This window comes from Papio anubis, chromosome 5 (genome assembly GCF_008728515.1).
Source record: "Papio anubis isolate 15944 chromosome 5, Panubis1.0, whole genome shotgun sequence".
NCBI classification, from domain to species: Eukaryota; Metazoa; Chordata; class Mammalia; order Primates; family Cercopithecidae; genus Papio; species Papio anubis.
Window position 1 is genome coordinate 132,799,251 of NC_044980.1, and position 18,219 is coordinate 132,817,469.

General features: G+C 39.2%; 2 protein-coding genes across 3 annotated transcripts in view; both read left to right on the forward strand.

Annotated features, from left to right (window-relative positions):
• PURA (purine rich element binding protein A) overlaps window positions 1-7,080 on the forward strand; it is an 11,284-nt gene extending 4,204 nt beyond the window's left edge. The window contains exons 1-2 of one of the 2 annotated variants that reach the window (XM_021940224.2): window positions 1,010-1,148; window positions 1,699-7,079. In XM_021940224.2, coding sequence (XP_021795916.1) covers window positions 1,840-2,808 — 969 coding nt within the window. In that variant the 5' untranslated portion in view covers window positions 1,010-1,148; window positions 1,699-1,839 and the 3' untranslated portion in view covers window positions 2,809-7,079. Of the gene's footprint in view, window positions 1-1,009; window positions 1,149-1,698 lie in introns of those variants that run through there. The other variant, XM_009209221.3, reaches the window with a different exon arrangement.
• Window positions 7,081-10,111: 3,031 nt separating this feature from the next.
• Window positions 10,112-16,414, forward strand: IGIP (IgA inducing protein). Its single transcript, XM_003900197.5, has one exon. The coding sequence runs from the start codon at window positions 16,088-16,090 to the stop codon at window positions 16,247-16,249; it is 162 nt and encodes a 53-aa protein (XP_003900246.1). The 5' UTR covers window positions 10,112-16,087; the 3' UTR covers window positions 16,250-16,414.
• The last annotated feature ends 1,805 nt before the right edge of the window (window positions 16,415-18,219 follow it).

Below are 18,219 nucleotides of genomic sequence, written 5' to 3' on the forward strand. Positions count from 1 at the left end.
CAGGATAGAGGTAACGATCTGTGCTTGAGAAAGCCAGGGGCAGAGCTGTGTGATCTATATCCTCTCAGCTGCCTGTAGAAGGTGATGGGGGAGTGTGTGGGAGCATTGGCGGGGGTCCTCTGGAGATAGGCCTTAGCTTTCCCACAGTGCCAGCGCTGTAGACTGCAGTGAGAGAGTATGAGCACTCAATACTATCTGGAAATAGGCCCTAGGTTATACATCAGGTCTAGTAAAAGAGAAATCAGTTAATCTCTGAGCCCCTCCTCTACTCCTGAGCCCCTTTCTAACACCAGAGAAGATCCCTTTTAGCTATCACCGTCCGAAGACTCACTGGTTAATTAATGGTCAGCAACCTAGCTGTCTGCATAAAAACCAGCGACCATTTAATGTTTTACTTTTGGGAGTGGGTCTCTCCTTGACAGAAGTTTCTGGGAGGAAGAGTAAAAGGGAAAAGCGAACCTGCTTTAATGAATCCCGTAAGGAACTGCGTTTCCCAGGAAATTCCTGACATTTTTAGCTCATGAATTTCCGAAAGCCTGCTTGGTTTTCTCCATTCTGGGTCCTTCCAGAAAGGAAGAAGAGTGGGCTAGGGTCTGAATGCTCACAGGGCCTGGTTCATCCGCAGAGCTGGCCAGCAACCCAGGCTGGGCTCAACCCTGAGCAGGGTGCCCCCTTCCCCAAATCTCAGAAGGAGGAGGGGGAGGCGGGCGGGCGGGCAGGCAGTCTTGATCCCAGGGGGGACTGGCTGCAGGTTTTTGGGTGAGTGTGGGGTTTCTTTTTGATTGTTGCATGTGGGGAAGGGCAGAGTCGACGGGAACAGGCACTGCGGGCACCCTAGCCCTGGTGCGTCTACTGTCCTCTGCTGGGCTCCCCCCATCGGTGAGTGCGCCCGCCCGCCCGACCGTGCGGGGCTGCGGTTGGGGGGAGGGGGGAGCGGGATCATCTGAGGCCAGAGCCACTGCCGTGTGCGCGGGGAGGGGGAGCGGCGGGAGCGAGAGGAGGGAGAGGGGAGGGACAGGCTAGGTGTCTGCTGCTCCGCGCCACTGCTGCCGGCGCCCCATCCTCATCCCCAGTAGCCCCCTCTGCAGCTAAGGGTTACCACCGCACCACCTCTCTTCCTCGCCTGCCTCAGCGGCCAGGGCTGTGCGGTAGGAGACAACCCAGCCGGGTGGCGGGCGGGCCTGTCTAGGTCTGGGTTTGGATCTGACTCAGGCCCGCATGAGAGGGGGTGGCCGTGACTCGGTGTCCCCTCTCTGCAGCGGGCTCTGCTGCGCTGCGCAGGCCCCTCCCCCCACATCCTCTTTAGGGGGTCACTGGAAAGCAGAGCTTAGGCCCACTCCCTGTGCTTAGTATGGCAGACTCCTTCTCACCCCTAGTCCCCTAACTCCCCAGGCCGAGGCCGCCTAGGGTCTGGCCAACAGCGACAGCCACGGTGGTGGTGGTGGTAGCAGTGGTGGCGGTAGCAGCAGCTGCGACGCGGCGCGTCCTGCTCCCTCTCCCCCACCCAGCCAGGGTTGTAGGGTGAGGGCCGGTGGGTGGGCGCCGCCTGGCGGGCGGGCGGACGGGGGGCTGGCAGCGGGGAGGGGGCGCAGGTCACGTGCCGGCGGGCGGGTGGGCGCGTACAGTAGGGCGCCCTGCTACTGTACTGGGGAGTCAGTGCCCTGTTACCGGGTCTCGTCTGTCTCGTCTCTCCCGCAGATCTCGCGAGAGTGGCTGACTGGCTGTGGGGGTTGCGGCGGCAGCAGGCGGAGCCGGGGAGGGAAAGCAGCGGCGGCTGAGGCGACTGAGGCGGCGGGCGGAGCGGCAGGCGGCGGCGGCGCGGCAGCGGAGCGCAGCATCATGGCGGACCGAGACAGCGGCAGCGAGCAGGGTGGTGCGGCGCTGGGCTCGGGCGGCTCCCTGGGGCACCCCGGCTCGGGCTCAGGCTCCGGCGGGGGCGGTGGTGGCGGCGGGGGCGGCGGCGGCAGTGGCGGCGGCGGCGGCGGGGCCCCAGGGGGGCTGCAGCACGAGACGCAGGAGCTGGCCTCCAAGCGGGTGGACATCCAGAACAAGCGCTTCTACCTGGACGTGAAGCAGAACGCCAAGGGCCGCTTCCTGAAGATCGCCGAGGTGGGCGCGGGCGGCAACAAGAGCCGCCTCACTCTCTCCATGTCAGTGGCCGTGGAGTTCCGCGACTACCTGGGCGACTTCATCGAGCACTACGCGCAGCTGGGCCCCAGCCAGCCGCCGGACCTGGCCCAGGCACAGGACGAGCCGCGCCGGGCGCTCAAGAGCGAGTTCCTGGTGCGCGAGAACCGCAAGTACTACATGGATCTCAAGGAGAACCAGCGCGGCCGCTTCCTGCGCATCCGCCAGACGGTCAACCGGGGGCCTGGCCTGGGCTCCACGCAGGGCCAGACCATTGCGCTGCCCGCGCAGGGGCTCATCGAGTTCCGTGACGCTCTGGCCAAGCTCATCGACGACTACGGAGTGGAGGAGGAGCCGGCCGAGCTGCCCGAGGGCACCTCCTTGACTGTGGACAACAAGCGCTTCTTCTTCGATGTGGGCTCCAACAAGTACGGCGTGTTTATGCGAGTGAGCGAGGTGAAGCCCACCTACCGCAACTCCATCACCGTGCCCTACAAGGTGTGGGCCAAGTTCGGACACACCTTCTGCAAGTACTCGGAGGAGATGAAGAAGATTCAAGAGAAGCAGAGGGAGAAGCGGGCTGCCTGTGAGCAGCTCCACCAGCAGCAACAGCAGCAGCAGGAGGAGACCGCCGCTGCCACCCTGCTACTGCAGGGTGAGGAAGAAGGGGAAGAAGATTGATCAAACTGAATGAAACCCACACACACACACACACATATGCATACACACACACACAGCCACACACAGAGAAAATATACTGTAAAGAAAGAGAGAAAATAAAAAGTTAAAAAGTTAAAAAAAAAAAAAAAAAAAAACCTGTTAACTCCAAGGGAGCACCACCCACAGAACCTCCACCAACTGACAGTTTCTCTTCTTGACTTGCCACCCATCGCTGGATGTTGTCCACTTTATCCACCATATAAAACAGTAAGCAGCTGCTAAAAACAAAAAAAATACAAAAAGTAATAACATTATATGAACTGTGTTTCCTACTTGATTAAAAAATATAAAGAACTGAGTGTTTATTTCCCTAATTAACCAAGAACTTTTGTACACGTTTAAGCTATTATTATTAAAAAGTGTTTGCAAAATGGTCAAGATTATAATATTGCTGAATTATATAAAAGTCCTTTTCATGTTGAGCTAACATTTGACTTTAGCACAAAAAAGAGATATTTTAGAACACGTAAAATAATATTTTTAGTTTTTCTCATTTTGTTACCAAATTTCAAACCTTACATGGAGGTTATTATAGTATATTTGACACCCTATATACCTGTGATTAGAGATGTGTATATATATGAGGGCTAGGCATGCTGTGTGTCTGAGCTTTGTCTAAATGTTATGCAGAAGTTTGTAGAGTTAAAGGTACGTAGGTTTAATTCATGCAAGGTAAACAATAAGTGCTCTCTTTTATACAATATGCATTGCATCTGGACCTTAAACATATAAAATGGTCAGTGAAACTTCTGTGAACATGAAGAAATTATTAAAAAAGGCATTTAAATGAAATTTGCTAAGTTGTGATTTTTATGGTTGGAACCAAAGTTATTCAAATAGTAAAAGGAAAAAGAAAGAAAAAGGAGATCTCCCATAATATTTTTCTGCATCTGTTTGCTTTGAGTAGGCGTTTTGTCATTATTGTGTATATGAGATGTACTTGTATCGTTCATAATATATTTTTTTTATTATGTGTAGAAAGATTTTAAAAACTTAACTAACGTGCAGCAATTTCCAGTGAACCTGTACTTGGACATCAGGTAGTGAGTCTATTCGTGGTCACTAGCACTGTCTCCTAAACTTGTAAGAGGTCTGAAGCTATTCTTTGATTTTTGCTAGTGCTGTTAACTTATGTAGACCTGTTAAAAAGCAGAGCAACACAATTATAGTTATCCTACTGAGCCATGGATTCTGAGTTTTGTTTTAAAAGTGAAAGCCAAGTTGGTGTATGTAAAGGATTTCCATGTAGCTGTGGTGCTAGTTATTACTGGCTACATTATATGCTAAGTGTATTTGTGTTCCCCAAGTGTACAAGCCTTCTATCAAAAGTATGTTCTATAACTCATATATTCAAGGTGTAGGGTATGAAAATGCAAAGTTTAGGAGAGCACTTTACCAAGCTGGTGTCCTCCAAACTGAAATTGTTTGTAACGATAGTCTTTTACAGGTTTTCATTTAAAGATGTTTGTGTGCTTTTAATTGACAACTAACTTCTTGCTGCTGTATAGTAAAATATTAATATATTTTTATCATTAAACTGCTGCATGACTATCATCTTTGAGTGAAGAGAAAATGTTATAAAAAAGATGCCTTAAACAGTACATTTTGGTTTGGAATTCTGTAGAAAGTATTTTGGTAAAAAAAAAAAAAAAAAAAAAGGGTCTTGTCTGACAGAGAGTTCTGGGGATGGAATTGTTTCTTGGCAAATCCAGCCATATAGATCTAACTGCTGTATGTATAAGACACCACCTGTAGGAGCGGGAAGGTATCAGTGCTTCTCATATTGTAAAGCATTGGCCTAGGAAGGCAAACAGTTGTCTTTTTGAAGGATTTTTTTTCTGCTGGTTCTTTGGGTTTTGATTTGATATTTTTATGCTCCCTGGTTGAGTGTGTTGTCTTCGTTATTGAGATCTACTGTATGTGTTGAATAACAAGCTATTTTCATTGTACTGTGCATTTTCCCATTAAATTGTTTGCTTTTAATATTCATACAATGTTAAATATGAGGTGACCGTACAGTAGTTAGGAGTTTCTTTACTTACAAAATCACTGGAAATGATTAAATTGCTTTTCCCCCTCCCTAGAGGTGCATTTTTCTTATTTCCATATAGTAAAGTTGAGCTTTTACAGTGCATAATGTGACATTTGGAATGCTTATCAACTGCATGTAAACATTAATAACCTGCACTTTTTTGTCTTAAGGTTTGTTGAGCTGTTTTGTTCACTGTACTTTAACTGTGATATGGAAAAGACTGCATTCTCTGTGCTGTTACTAATTAGGAAAGAGAATTGCTTTGATTTTGTCTCTTGTTTACTATAGCTTCTTAAAGTTAAGCCTTGTACTACAGGTTGTTGGAGTACTCCTAGATCACTGTTTCATAGTAGCCAGCAATAAGTAGTGCAAGTCAACAAAAACACAGCAAACTTAGGCAAAGTGTCCTTTCTTTGAGATGCGAGTTCTTTCATGAGGTTTTCTTTAGGGCCAGAGTTACCTAAAGTGAAGCCTTTCTTATAGACTTCAGATTCTGCTTGGAATCCCACCGGCTCAAGAAGCACATGTATTGTGCAGTTGTCTTTACACTAAAACAGTTGAATACAATCTTACTACAATTTTAAAACCAGTGTCTGATTTATGGTCAGTGGGTTTAAAAAGAAATCCACATGCAGATCTTTTAAGACTTAAAAAGTGATCGTAGAAAAGACTAAGTGACTGTAAAGATGCTCTTTTTTTAAGCATCTCACTTTACCTCCCCAAGCACCCTCCCAAACCTTGTCTTCCCTCTCCTGTTTCATCTTTTCCCTACCCTTCCCTCCCAGGTGCTCGGTACTTTACCAAGGTTCTATATATCAGTGTTTTATGTTAGAATTTTTCCTTGTTTTTATTTTGCTAGTTGGTAAACCCTGTTTGTGCTGAAACAAATAAGGAAATGGTATATTTGACCATATGTGTTATTCATAGAAGACAGTATGATCAAATGTGCCAAAAACAAGCAAACAAAACTTAATTCCTGAGAAGTATGCCTTATTTTTATTGATCTGCTTTGTCTTACAATTAAGGTCCAAGAGCTTGGTTAAACTGTATTATTTGCCTAAGTATAAAAGAAAACTTGAACTGCATTGCAATATTGACGTTCTTTAAAATGAGAGACACTGTCAAGTAATTTAATCCAGAGATCAGCCACCAGATTTGAAATGCTCATGTATGTGTGTGTGTTTGAAGTTGTTTTTTTTCTTTTAAATCACCAATTTTTTTAAGCTACTTTTTATTTGTGCCTCCTATTTATCATGCTGATGTTAGAAGCAGCAGTCATCCAGCCACAGAGGGAGCTAAAGTTAACTAACCAGAACTGTAGAAATCATTATACATGCCTTTGACAACAAAGGAAGTTCATAAGAAAAGCCATGTCGGCTTTTCCTCCAGTAGATACAGATTGGAGGTAGATGAATATTTGCCAAATGGAAAAAAAGACAATGCTAGTCAGGAAAGACAAACTGTTTTCCAGCTTCTTAAAAAGCCATGGAGAGTAGAAACCAAAACCAACAGGGAAATAAAAAACCTTGAAAGTCTCACTTTCTAGTTGTCCCATGCAGGGGTTGAAATTTGATTCAAAGCGGAAAGTATATTATGTTTTTTTAGGCCTTCACATCTAGAGATGGATAACTTCCAATATGATTTTTCAGGTAATAGAGAAAGCTGCTAGTAATTTTAACCCCTGTCTAAAGGAGACAGATAATTTCATTTGGGAGCAAATACTTATTGCCTTGAAAAGTAGCACTGTAATAGCCTATGATAATTAGTTGTAGAATAACCTTTATCCCTTTCAAACTATGCAAATTATTAAATAAGTGTAAATTAGGATTCAATTAAAGATAGTTGGTTATATTGCAATCAGATGGCATTCACAAACTTAACTGGAGCATATACAAATAAAATCTATAAGTCTAAGTTTTGTATGCTAACAGAAAGATATAATTTAGCTACCTATTCTAAAAATGGTGAATATTATTAATATTGTATAATAGAACTGGGAAGACTGCCTCCTTTTTTGAAGAGAGATTAAGGATTTTTATAATTGTTTTTCATCAAATTTTAATATTTTTGTCAAATTTTTAGGTATTTAATTTGTAAAACAGTTTGCTTTGTACTGGCATACAGAAAATAGGGTATTGATTTTAAACTTTTTGAAGCCAAGTGATCAAGTACATTTGTAATAAAAGTCAATGGATCTATATCAGTTGTACTCACTGTTTTCATTTCTTATTAATATAGGGATGCTGTACTTTTTCTTCAGGAAAACTGAATTAAATTTGGGTGGAAGGGAGGGGAAAAGATAAATCCGTTGATAATGAGAATCTGGGTGGGTATCATGGCCCAAGCACTTTATATCATTTTTTAAGTCAGTTAAGTTTGATGTATTTTAAAAGATACTGTGTCAACTTTTTTCTTCCTATTTTCTTATGTAACTTGATGTTTGGGGGGATTATCTCATTCATTTTTGTTTGTGTGCTTTTAACATTTTGTGTTTTGGCCCTGTTGAAACTTTCTAAACACATTTTTCTTTTATGACATTTTGGGTTATCTGCTATCCCTGTGACCCTACTGTACGGGCATGATTATTTTTATCTTCCACACATGGTTCACCTTCTTGTCTACAATATTCCCGTTCATTTTTTCAGGTTATATATACACACACATTTCCAAATAATTTTAGAATGGGGCTATCTGAAATTGATGCTCTAGTAGCTTTCATAGCTCCACAATTCATTTTATTTTACATGTGAACATAATTTTAAGATTTTCTTCACCATAAAAAGTGAGATACCAAGTCTGATGACTTTTTCCTCTTTTTAAAATCTTTTGAGTATCAGAATGAGATCTTGCCGTCTACGTAAAAGGATACCAAAACAAGAGTATCTATAGCAACTTAAGTTTGGAATAGTTGGTGATAACTCTGAGTATAACGTTTATAGTTTATTATCCCTAAATTTGAATATCTTCATAATTTGGAGACATACATATACACACACATATATATGTATATATGCATTGTGTGTGTGCATATGTATGTAGATACACACATCTCCTTGAGAGTGAAATAAGTAGGAGAGAGAATTTATTGGAATTGCTTACGTAAATAAATTCACCAAAGTTATTTGTGTAGATTTGTTAAAGGGTATCAATTTTTAAATCACAGTATTTCTGTTTTCTTCATTGCATGTTAACCAAGTTTTGGCCATTCATAAGTATGCTATAAAACTAAAGTGATCACTGCTATTCACAAATTAATTATTTTAAAGTCTTCTTTGCAGAATTAGTGATACATTTTTTAAGAAAAGCTGATTTTAATATTTAAGAATTTAATTGATCCTAAAACAAAACCTAAATTTAAGGCATAGGCCATTTGACACGTTCTTTTTGAACAGAAATTTGATTGTTACAGGCTAAGTGAAAATAAGCCAGAATTAGCATGAGTCAGGTAGAATTTCATGATACAAGAACAACCAGATGAAAAAAGAAATAATGATTGGTTCCAAGCCAGTGAATCTGCTAAGCTAACTACCAAGTTTTGGTGTTGAATGGTCCAGGCAATTTATGTCTTTAGGAAAGCTGAGTGTGGCAAAGGTCACTTGTTAACATTTTTCTTAACAAGAATGTCATAACTACTCATTCATTTTTATTTTGTCCCCATGTTTGGTATTTGTTTTGTTTTGTATTTTTCCTTCTGATGTCCTTTGCTTTTGTGGAAAATTGTCCTGTTGATAGGTAGAAACATGGTGGTGATCCTCTATGTAAAATAAAGTTGCTTCTTACATATCAGAAGTATTTCACTCATTTTGGAATCACAAGATTTTCACGTTTTCATAAATACACAGATTGTTTTGATAATTATTAGCAATTAGCTTATTTTGTAACATTAGATGGAAAAAATTTTTTGGCTAAAGAGTTTAATTTTCTTGATTTTGGTTCCACTTTAATAATTCAAGAGGCCTCCAAGTTCAAGGACCAAGTCCTTATATTCTAGAATTGTGAAAAACATGGAAATACTCTCATTAGTGTGTGTTTTGGTCTAAGGTAGATTAACACAGAAGGATCCTAGGAGGAGTTAAGAAAATATGTCCTTATCGTGAAGTGGGACAGGTGAATTACCTATTCATCTTGACTAGCTCAAACAATGGTGGCCATCAGCTAATGACTTATCAGACACATGTTGAGTTTGGGTCAAACTCCCATTCAGCTGGAGCGGATTGGCAATTTTCAATGCAGGTAGTTGGTGGCACTTGACCTACCTCCTTACCATGTACATCTGGCATCTTCTCTCTCCTATCCTTTTTCTTTGTTTCTCTCTCCTTTTTTATTCTTGCTGTAGGCCTGCCAGTGGCACTCAAGCTTACTTCTTCAGAGAGAAGTAAAGAAATTTCTGACTCCTGCCTTAGAACTTAGCTAACTGATGATCCAGAACAATTTCAGTATTATGAGGTAACTGGGCAGTTTTTTTCCGATTGCTATTTTCCCCATGGTCTTAAGCTGGTAGTTTGAAGGTATCTAAATTAATGTTAAGAAACTTGTGAACTGAAGAGAGTAAGAAGTATGTGTATTTTAGGTAAGTTACTGGGAACTGAGACTTACTGGTTTGGAAATTGGAGAGTAGGATGAGGAGAGCTGTTTAATGTGTTTGTGGATGGGGGTTTGAGAGGTATATAGGGAATGGTTTGGAAGTAAAGTGGGAGGAATTTTTGCTAGAGGTAGGAAAAGGTACTATGATGGAATCTGATTGAGAGTTATTTGCTAAGGAAATGAAGTTGATCTTCACTAAGGAAGTTTCAGTAAAGCCAGAGAAAATGGATCCCTCATTGATTGTGAGAAAATTGTTAGTTACTATAGCTAGAGTTATGGTGATGATGCATTATACAAGTCTGTTTTCATGTATAGGATGTCTGCTTTTCTGGGACAAATTAAGTAGCACAATTGTGGAATGACAGCTTTTCTGGTCAAGGCAAGTGGGTGCTGGGGAGTTATTATTTTGAGGAAAAGAAAAGAACATTTCAAGCTTTTCACAGTTACTCTTTTTAAACTATCAGAAATATTTATCACACATACTATCTGTTTTCTTGGGCTCTTGTTACAGTGTAGTTTACCTTTACTTTTCAAATGGTCCTTAGATCAAATTATTTGATTTTCTACTCCACAAAGACACATATCATTCCTTGCTTTTATAGAACTTTGGGACTTTGGCCCACACAAATTTCTTAGAAGAAGACAACCAGGTAAAAACACTAACTTACAATTTTAGGTATCTTTTTTATTTCTTTCACATTTGCAACCATAGCAACCATTTAACCTTGTGGACCTTATGAGGCCCTCAATAATACTGTATTTCTAAAATTAGACAACATACCCCCCAAACTCATGTTTCTGTTTCCCCATTTTCTCTCTTACTTTAAAATTGTATTTTCCCAAGAGTTCAGTGGTGGCAAATGTTAATTAAATAAGTTAGTACATTTTGGAGGTTCTTATGTCCTTTGTAGGGAAGCTGATAGTGTTTAGATTTCTTTTCCCATTATTCCAGTAGTGTTTTAAATTATTTAAGATAAAGAATTACTATAATGTTTGTTTTTAAGTTACATAATTCAAGTACGTTTGGATTAACTCTTTGTTGTCGAATTTAGTACGGATTTATTCCTGGTGATTTGGACAGATTACTTTGAAGTTTCATTTTACTCACATCTCTGTATGTTAGTGATAAAAATCTCTTTTAAAAATAGCAAAAAAGTGGTTCTGATTTTGTACTTTGAAGGTAATTTTTCTTTTTTACGAATGTCAAGTTCATTAACAATAGCAAGATTATTTTTACTATAGCTTATTTTGTAGAGTTGGCACTTTAGTATAATTTTCACATTTTATTGTGTCAGATTTTAAATTATAATAGTTATATACTATAACTCATTAAGTCAATGCAGAGCCTTCTTAAATAGCCCCTCCCTTAGAAATTTGTTTAAAAAGAAGAGAATTCCCAAACCTGTGTTAAGAACTAGTGATTTAAATGACTGTGAGACAAGTCTTTGAAAGGCTTCCTTAAGTCTAGTCAGTGGAGATAAATGATAGCCCATTTCCATGCTGCATATAGTTGTTAGGGTTTATAAAGTTGTCAATGTATAAAAGTGCAAAAGCAGGAAAGACTAAAGTTGCCTGTAAAATTTCTAGTTTTCATTATTTGCACTATTTATCTTTGCACTTGATTTTTTGAAAGTTAAGGCTAGTCACTTTCACTTTTGTTTCTAGTCTTTTCTAATTTCTTGCAGAATTATGTTTTCAATATCCCACCCAAAGCAAAAATTGTATGCAATTAAATATACTTTATAAGGCCGAGAAAATATTTCTTAGTGTTAGCTGTATAAAACAAAAATTTGTTTTGATAAAATTTTTAATATGGGCCTTTATTTGCCAATAAAATCCTTTGTAAATGTGAGCTTTATTAAACTGTTTAAACAGACAAGGTTAAAACTTAGGATAGGAAATATATATGTGTGTATATGAAATGATGTCTTTGAGTTTTAACTTCTAGCCTGAGATGGCCTGGATTTGGTGTGTTAGTTTGTTTCACTGAAGTCTAGCTGGGTACATGCTTAAAAAGCTGGAAGTGAAGTGGGTGGCAAGTGGCAGCTCCCTCTTTCATGTAGTTTTCCATAATGTTCATATAGTTTCCTCATGGTCTAAGTGTTATAACTGGTTTTGAAGTGGTTATATTGATTCCTTTTTGGAATTCGGGGTTGAATCACTTTGAGGGGGAAGGGAAGCAAGGGCAAGAGACTTTATTTTAACCAGATGCGGTCTTATGATCTCAAAGATGTGCTCTAGAAAGAAAATAACAAAAAGTGTACCTGTGAACATATTTTTTGTCTTGGTGATATTATGCAACACGGTGTTCAGAATTGCAAAAAAAAAATTTTAATTGATAGTTTTATCAATGGAACAGAGATATGTGTTTTTGGCTAAAATTATTTTTTGTAAGTTATTTGGTTATTTCATTTTATATTCCCTTTCTCATAGCTTTGTACACACCTCATACTTAAAACCAAGTGAGAGGCCTCTTTTCAGATCTGGTTTATTTTTGGAATGCCTGAGTGTGTTTCCGGATGGGGGGTAGTGGTGGTGTTTTACTTTTTGACATGCTCTTAGCATGTTTTGCTAGTCATTCTGGGTCTTATGTTTGCAAATTCTGTTGAACATTCAGTGATGTATTTGAAATGAGAAAGTCCTCTATAACATAGTGTGAATGTTCGTGGCCAATTCAATTGTGGAACCTTATGGCTTTGTTTTTACTTTGGATAGAAGTTTAACTTCCGTTATTCAGATTTTAGGTTTATCTAGTGAAATTGTGCCAGGTAGTTGTCTAAATATGGACCAATTTTGGGAAATGAAGGTTAATAAGTGTATATTTGATTCTAGATAATCCTTTACTCAAAATCCTAAGTTAAAGATTCACATCATTAAGAGTTATCTAACTTTTATGTTGTCAAATCTTTAAATGTGGATGATATTCAGCATTCTATATATGAATTTCCTTTAGGAAAAGAGAAAAATTCAGTCTCCGAACCTTTTCTTGGAGACGAAATTTACCACATATCAAAAATGAAAAAAATTTAGAAAGTGATTTGATTGTTTTTTAATGGAGTTTAACCAGCTTAATTAATGATTTTTCCCAGTTTGAAGCACTTATTTTCCCAATGTGAATAAAGGGAAAAGATCAGCAATTTGTCCCTGGCCTTTTTCGAGGCCATTTTTAGTTTTCTGCCCCCATTTCCCAGTCCTGGTATAAAATGAATTACGGGTATCCCTCTAAGTCCCTATAACCCTTTGATAATCTGATGAAAGTGTGATGGATCCTCTACCCAGGAAAAAAAAAAATGCACATACCTGAATACTTTTGCATACAACCTCAGGGGCATCACACATCTTCTGAAACCCAAGTTAAAGATCTCTGCTCTAAGTAAATTATAGAGAATTTTAGTACAAATCGTTGATAAAATTAGGAACCAACTATTGGCTTAAAACCTTTCATATTGGAATTATTGTTAGATGGTGGCCCCTACTAGCAAAATGTGACATTGCAACCAGCTTTGTTAGACATTATAACATCCAGAGAGAAGAGAAAAAGAAGCAAAGTTCTGAAAGCTATTTATAAGGAGTCAGGGCATCTCTAGACATGGGAGCCATTCCTGGTTCAAGGCAGGGGTCAGGGTGCCTGACAATTTCTAGCAGGGTAGAGTTTGATAAACCACAATGCTCAGGATGCCAAGGGGTTAGCCATTATCTTAACCCCTTCCTCACCAAAAGATTTTAGTTTTGTCTGTTGGGAAACAAGATGTCACTAGGGAAAAAAAGATTTGCCTTACAACTTTGCTGGAACACATCAGTTTGGTGACGTTGGGACACTAGTGTTATTTTTGAGAAGGCGCATAAAACCAAAGTAAATTATTCTCTATGTAGAACATTTATTTACTAGTAACATTTGTTTGGGTGTATTCGCTTTGACAATTTTTACCAGTAAATATTGGTTTTATTTAAAACTGGGAATCCAGTTGATACATAGGATAGTTGATATATCTGTTCTTTCCCCCATGTAAAGAATAGTTAAAAGATTTATGCATACTTTTTACTTTTCTCTCTTAATGCCAGGGGGTGGGGAGGGTGGGTGGGGGAAAGATCTTTGAGTCTACAACTGACAAAATGTCTTCTTCAAATTAAAAAAATTGAGAAGCAGCACTTTAAGTCTAACTCTACACCATTTTATTGCATGTATTAGTTTTAATAATGATTTTTGGTGCATGCCTTTGGGCTTATTCAAAAGTGTACAATAGGAAAGTATATTTCCTTTCTTAGAAAGGAGATGTTTTCTACTTTGCAACATGTGATTACAAAAATCTTCCTCTGTGGGAAGATTAACCATGTATTGAACTACTGAAAAGTATATATTTTTAGATATACAGAAGGAATCTACATGGAGCAGCATTCAGACCTATATAGAAGTCATAGCATTCTGTATAGGACCAAAAAGGAAATAACATTAAACACTTAAACAGACTTTGTTGGGTAGAAATACCTTTAGATCTTGCATTTACTTCCAAAAAGAAAAAATGCCACAGAAGTTTTCTGAAAACTTTTGTCGTTTGAATTTTCTCTGTCAGTGTATTTAGCCCAAATACAACAGCTTTGGGTTAGCACACACATAAGAATCAAAAAAACAAAGCTAACTAAATAAATCAGTCTGGTTTGCCAATCCAGCTTGACTGAAATAAGTAAACTAATCACTTGCAACATGAAAAACTGTCTAACTCCTCTAAGGTTCTGACAAAATAACCTTGGCTGATGTGGGAAGACTCCCACTTCAATTTCTGACCTGACAGTGAAGATTCATGCTTGACATGATTTCATACTTGACAGTGTCTGTTTAAGGAGCTATGGTACAGTTTGCTAATTCAATCCCAGATACCTGTTGATTACCTGTGAGATCTAGAGTCCAAAGTAGCCAGCAGCCATATCCCTGAGTGCTCTGTGCCCATCAGATATCTTAAAGTAAGCAGGGTTGGGACAGGTCACAGCTTGGATGATTGACCTCAGGTGCCGTAGACAGCCCCAGATTCAAGAATTGTATCTGCTTTCTTGGCAGTCGTCACAGAACTAATGTCCCATACTGTGTTACTTACTGTAGATGCTCTCTTTTAGAGGAGGCCCAGAGCACACATCCTAATCGCTAGTGGTACTCAGAGAGGGGGTGCTAACTCTGATGCCCTGGCCAAATTCCAGTTTAGGGATGTGGGTCTTCTTCTTGTCATTCTAATTGGAAATGTGCATCACTTCCCATTTTTCTTATTGATCTCAGTGCAAACTACACTAGTCTCTTTCTTTGCCCTGGTCCCAAGTCTCTGAGATGCTGGTGTGTATTATATGGGCTAAGTTCATGCATTATCCTAGGGCACAAGAGTTGAGGAATGGGTGAGTTTGGTGTCAGAGTGCCTTGTGGTTGGAGGGTGGACTCTTGTGATGCTTTGGGGATGAAATTGGCCCTCTTTTAGCATAAGTTGGGGAGTGTGCACTGGCTGGAGGCTTCCGGAGGCTTCCAGCCATGAGGTGTGAGCTGAAACCAATTTTTCCTCTTTCCTTATAGCATGTTGAGAAAATCTGTTGGGTTTTCAGCAGTCAGGGAAGGCCGGAGTTCTGCTTTAATCTGGGTAACTGAGGCTAATGTGAGCAAGACTTTGGTTAATTAACTGGGTTCTCAGATGCCACAGACTCCGTGAGAAGTCACCATTATTTTCAATGGTTGTGATAGAATTTCCCCCTAGTAGCCATTATTTTGAGATTATATTGCAGAGTTGCTTTATTTTGAGCTTTTCGTGTATACACAATCCCAAACTGGAAGAAATTTTACAAAAAGGAATCCTGCTGTGAAAGGTATATATTACTCTAGATTTTTCTTACTGTAAATATTGTAAGATTGTAATACTGTCAATATTTTATTAACCAACAAATGTTAATCTATGTGAAATCAGACTTATTTTAAATGTGCTTCTTATTTACTGTGTGTGGTCCCTGTTGCTGACAGTATTAAGTTATATTCTGATGTAAGATTAACTTTATTAAAGAATGTAAACATTAATGTTTCCTTATGGGAAAACAAATAAAGTATAAAGAAGACAATTCTTTTCATTGAAATATACTGTGTATTTACACTTGCTAGACCCAGCACCACTTATAAATTTAGTACACTGTTCAGAATTTTAGTTAACACAGCTGACATGGTTGTGCTCTGTTTGAAAGTCTAAGAATAGGTATTGTTGGAATATACAGTTTGTATTTGTCTGCTGTGAATCATAATCTTGAAATTTCTAATCAAGTTTGTAAAATTTTTATAGTGAAACATTTTAATGACAATTTAAAAATTTATCTTCTCTAAAGAATGGTCAAAACAATATCCTTTCAGAAATAGAATTGTTCTTTAATATCTTTCCAAAATGACTTTGGTTAAATGGACCAGATGTATATTAGTTAAAATTTAGGACTAAGTTGTTGATATTCTTTGAGTTTACAAGTTAATCCTTATTGGAGATGTGCCAATATACAGTTAGAATATCATTAATTTGCACTGTTTGGGGACCCCATTTAAGAATGCTGAATTTTGCCAACTAAGAAGTAAGCAAATGCAATTTAAAAAGTAAATTTGAGCATTCTGTATTAAATATGTGCAGTTATTATCACATGAAGAAACGCAGTGTGTCGGGCTGTAATATTACCATATTTGCTGTCATGTTCTCCCATCTAAGTGCTGGGAATTCACCATGTGGAAACCAAGCAAACGTGTTGTGCATCAGCCGGCTTGAGTTTGTTCAATATCAAAGCTGAAAACTAGCGAGGTCTGCTGTACTGCTTATTGAAGTATTGTGATTATTTTAGGCATTGATTCTTACAAAATATATACTGTAACAGTATACTTTGTACAGATTTAAATTTTATTTGAAAAAATGAAATAAAGTAGGCAAAAAATAAAGATGTTTATTTTTCATGTGACTGTATAATCAGATCAGTCTTTTGTTTCAGTGCTTTTTGGGGGAAGGGGTCTGGTTGCGATCTTGGATTTTTTTTTTTTTTTTTGATAGGTGGAAACCATTTTTAGGACTCAGTAGCAGGTATACTTGCCTGTTACTTATGATCATTAATCGACTGCAAGCATTAAAAGTGCTCTCATACTAGAGAACTCTATCTTCCATTTTACTTTAAGATAGGTTTGCTTATTTTAAAAAATTTTATGTGAATGGCTTCCCTATGCTGGCATATTGGGTCATTTAAAAAATTCTCTGGTGGTATGACAGTTAACCTAGCCATCATGTTGAAGAGAAGGAAAACCTTTTCCCATAGATCATGCTCCATTCTCATGGAAGGTTTTTTGTTTCCTGTCAGTTACAATTTAAAAAATTTAATTATCATGGATACCTACTACTAATACATACTTATTGGGTACATGTAACATTTTGAAACAAGCGTACAATGTAATGATTAAATCAGGATGATTGGGGTATCCATCATCTGAAGTATGTATCATTTCTTTGTGTTAGGAACATTCTAATTCCACTCTTAGTTATTTGAAATATCTAATAAATTATTTTTAATAGTTGCCGTATTATGCTGTTGAACACTTAGAAAATAGAGGTTGCGGTTTAAAATCTCTTTCAAAACTGTTTTTCTAGTGAGTGGAATGGCAGACAGTGAATGAAGCTACCAATAAAAACAAGACACAGGAGCCATCCCTCAGGATAGTTTCAATGGGGCCTTCCAGAAGAGTAGATTATCTGACCACAAGAACCACCCATTTTGACCTCTAACTTAAAAACCAACAAAGGCCTCAGAAGCCTCAGGTATATATTTTCCTCAACCTTTTTAAGTAGAGTTTGAAGTTTTATTTGTAGCTTTCTCCTTTTATTTTATCTTTTTTTATGTTTTCACTTACCTTCAAGCTGGATATGAGGAATGCTTGGAGCAAGTAGTTCTCCAGGATAACCTGGCAAAAATCACACTATGAAAAATCTCTCAATGTTACTTAAGTATATACGACAGCAGTTATATTCTAACACTTGATGCACGTCCGTAGGCTATCTCAAGTTCACATTATTACAGTTCCAGGCTTCTCATGGGGAATCCCAAGAGAGTTCATTATGAGTATTGTTTTGTTGTTTTCTTGCTAAAAAGGCCCTGCTTGGCTGGGCATGGTGGCTGACACCTGTAATATCAGCACTTTGGGAGGCCTAGGTGGGTGGATCACTGGAGGTCAGGAGTTCAAGACCAGCTTGGCCAACATGGTGAAACCCCGTCTCTACTGAAAAATACAAAAATTAGCTGGATGGTAGTGCACACCTGTAGTCCCGGCTACTTGGGAGACTGAGGCATGAGAATTGCTTGAACCTGGGAGTTAGACATTGCAGTGAGCCAAGATTGTGCCACTGCACTCCAGCCTGGGTGGCAGAGCGAGACTCCGTCTCAAAAAAGAAAAAAGTAAATAAAAGGTCCCTACTTTGGAGTGAACAGAAGGATGGACTAGCTTCCACATCTGACAACCACCAACTTCAATAAAAACAATGGAGAAACTTTGCTTTATGAAAACTGAAAGCTGAGGGTGCCACTGTTTTAGAGAGGTAGGTGGGATGCCTAAGAAACTTCAGTTTCCCTAAGTTCTATGGTGCCTCTGATTTGGGGGGTGCACACAGAAGACAGGTGGCTACTTCCTGAAGAAGAGACCAGATTCTGCTCTCTTCTCTGCAGAGATCAGATAAATCTTTGGGTTCCTGTCCGAGAGAAGGACTCAAGCACAGGAGGTGGTG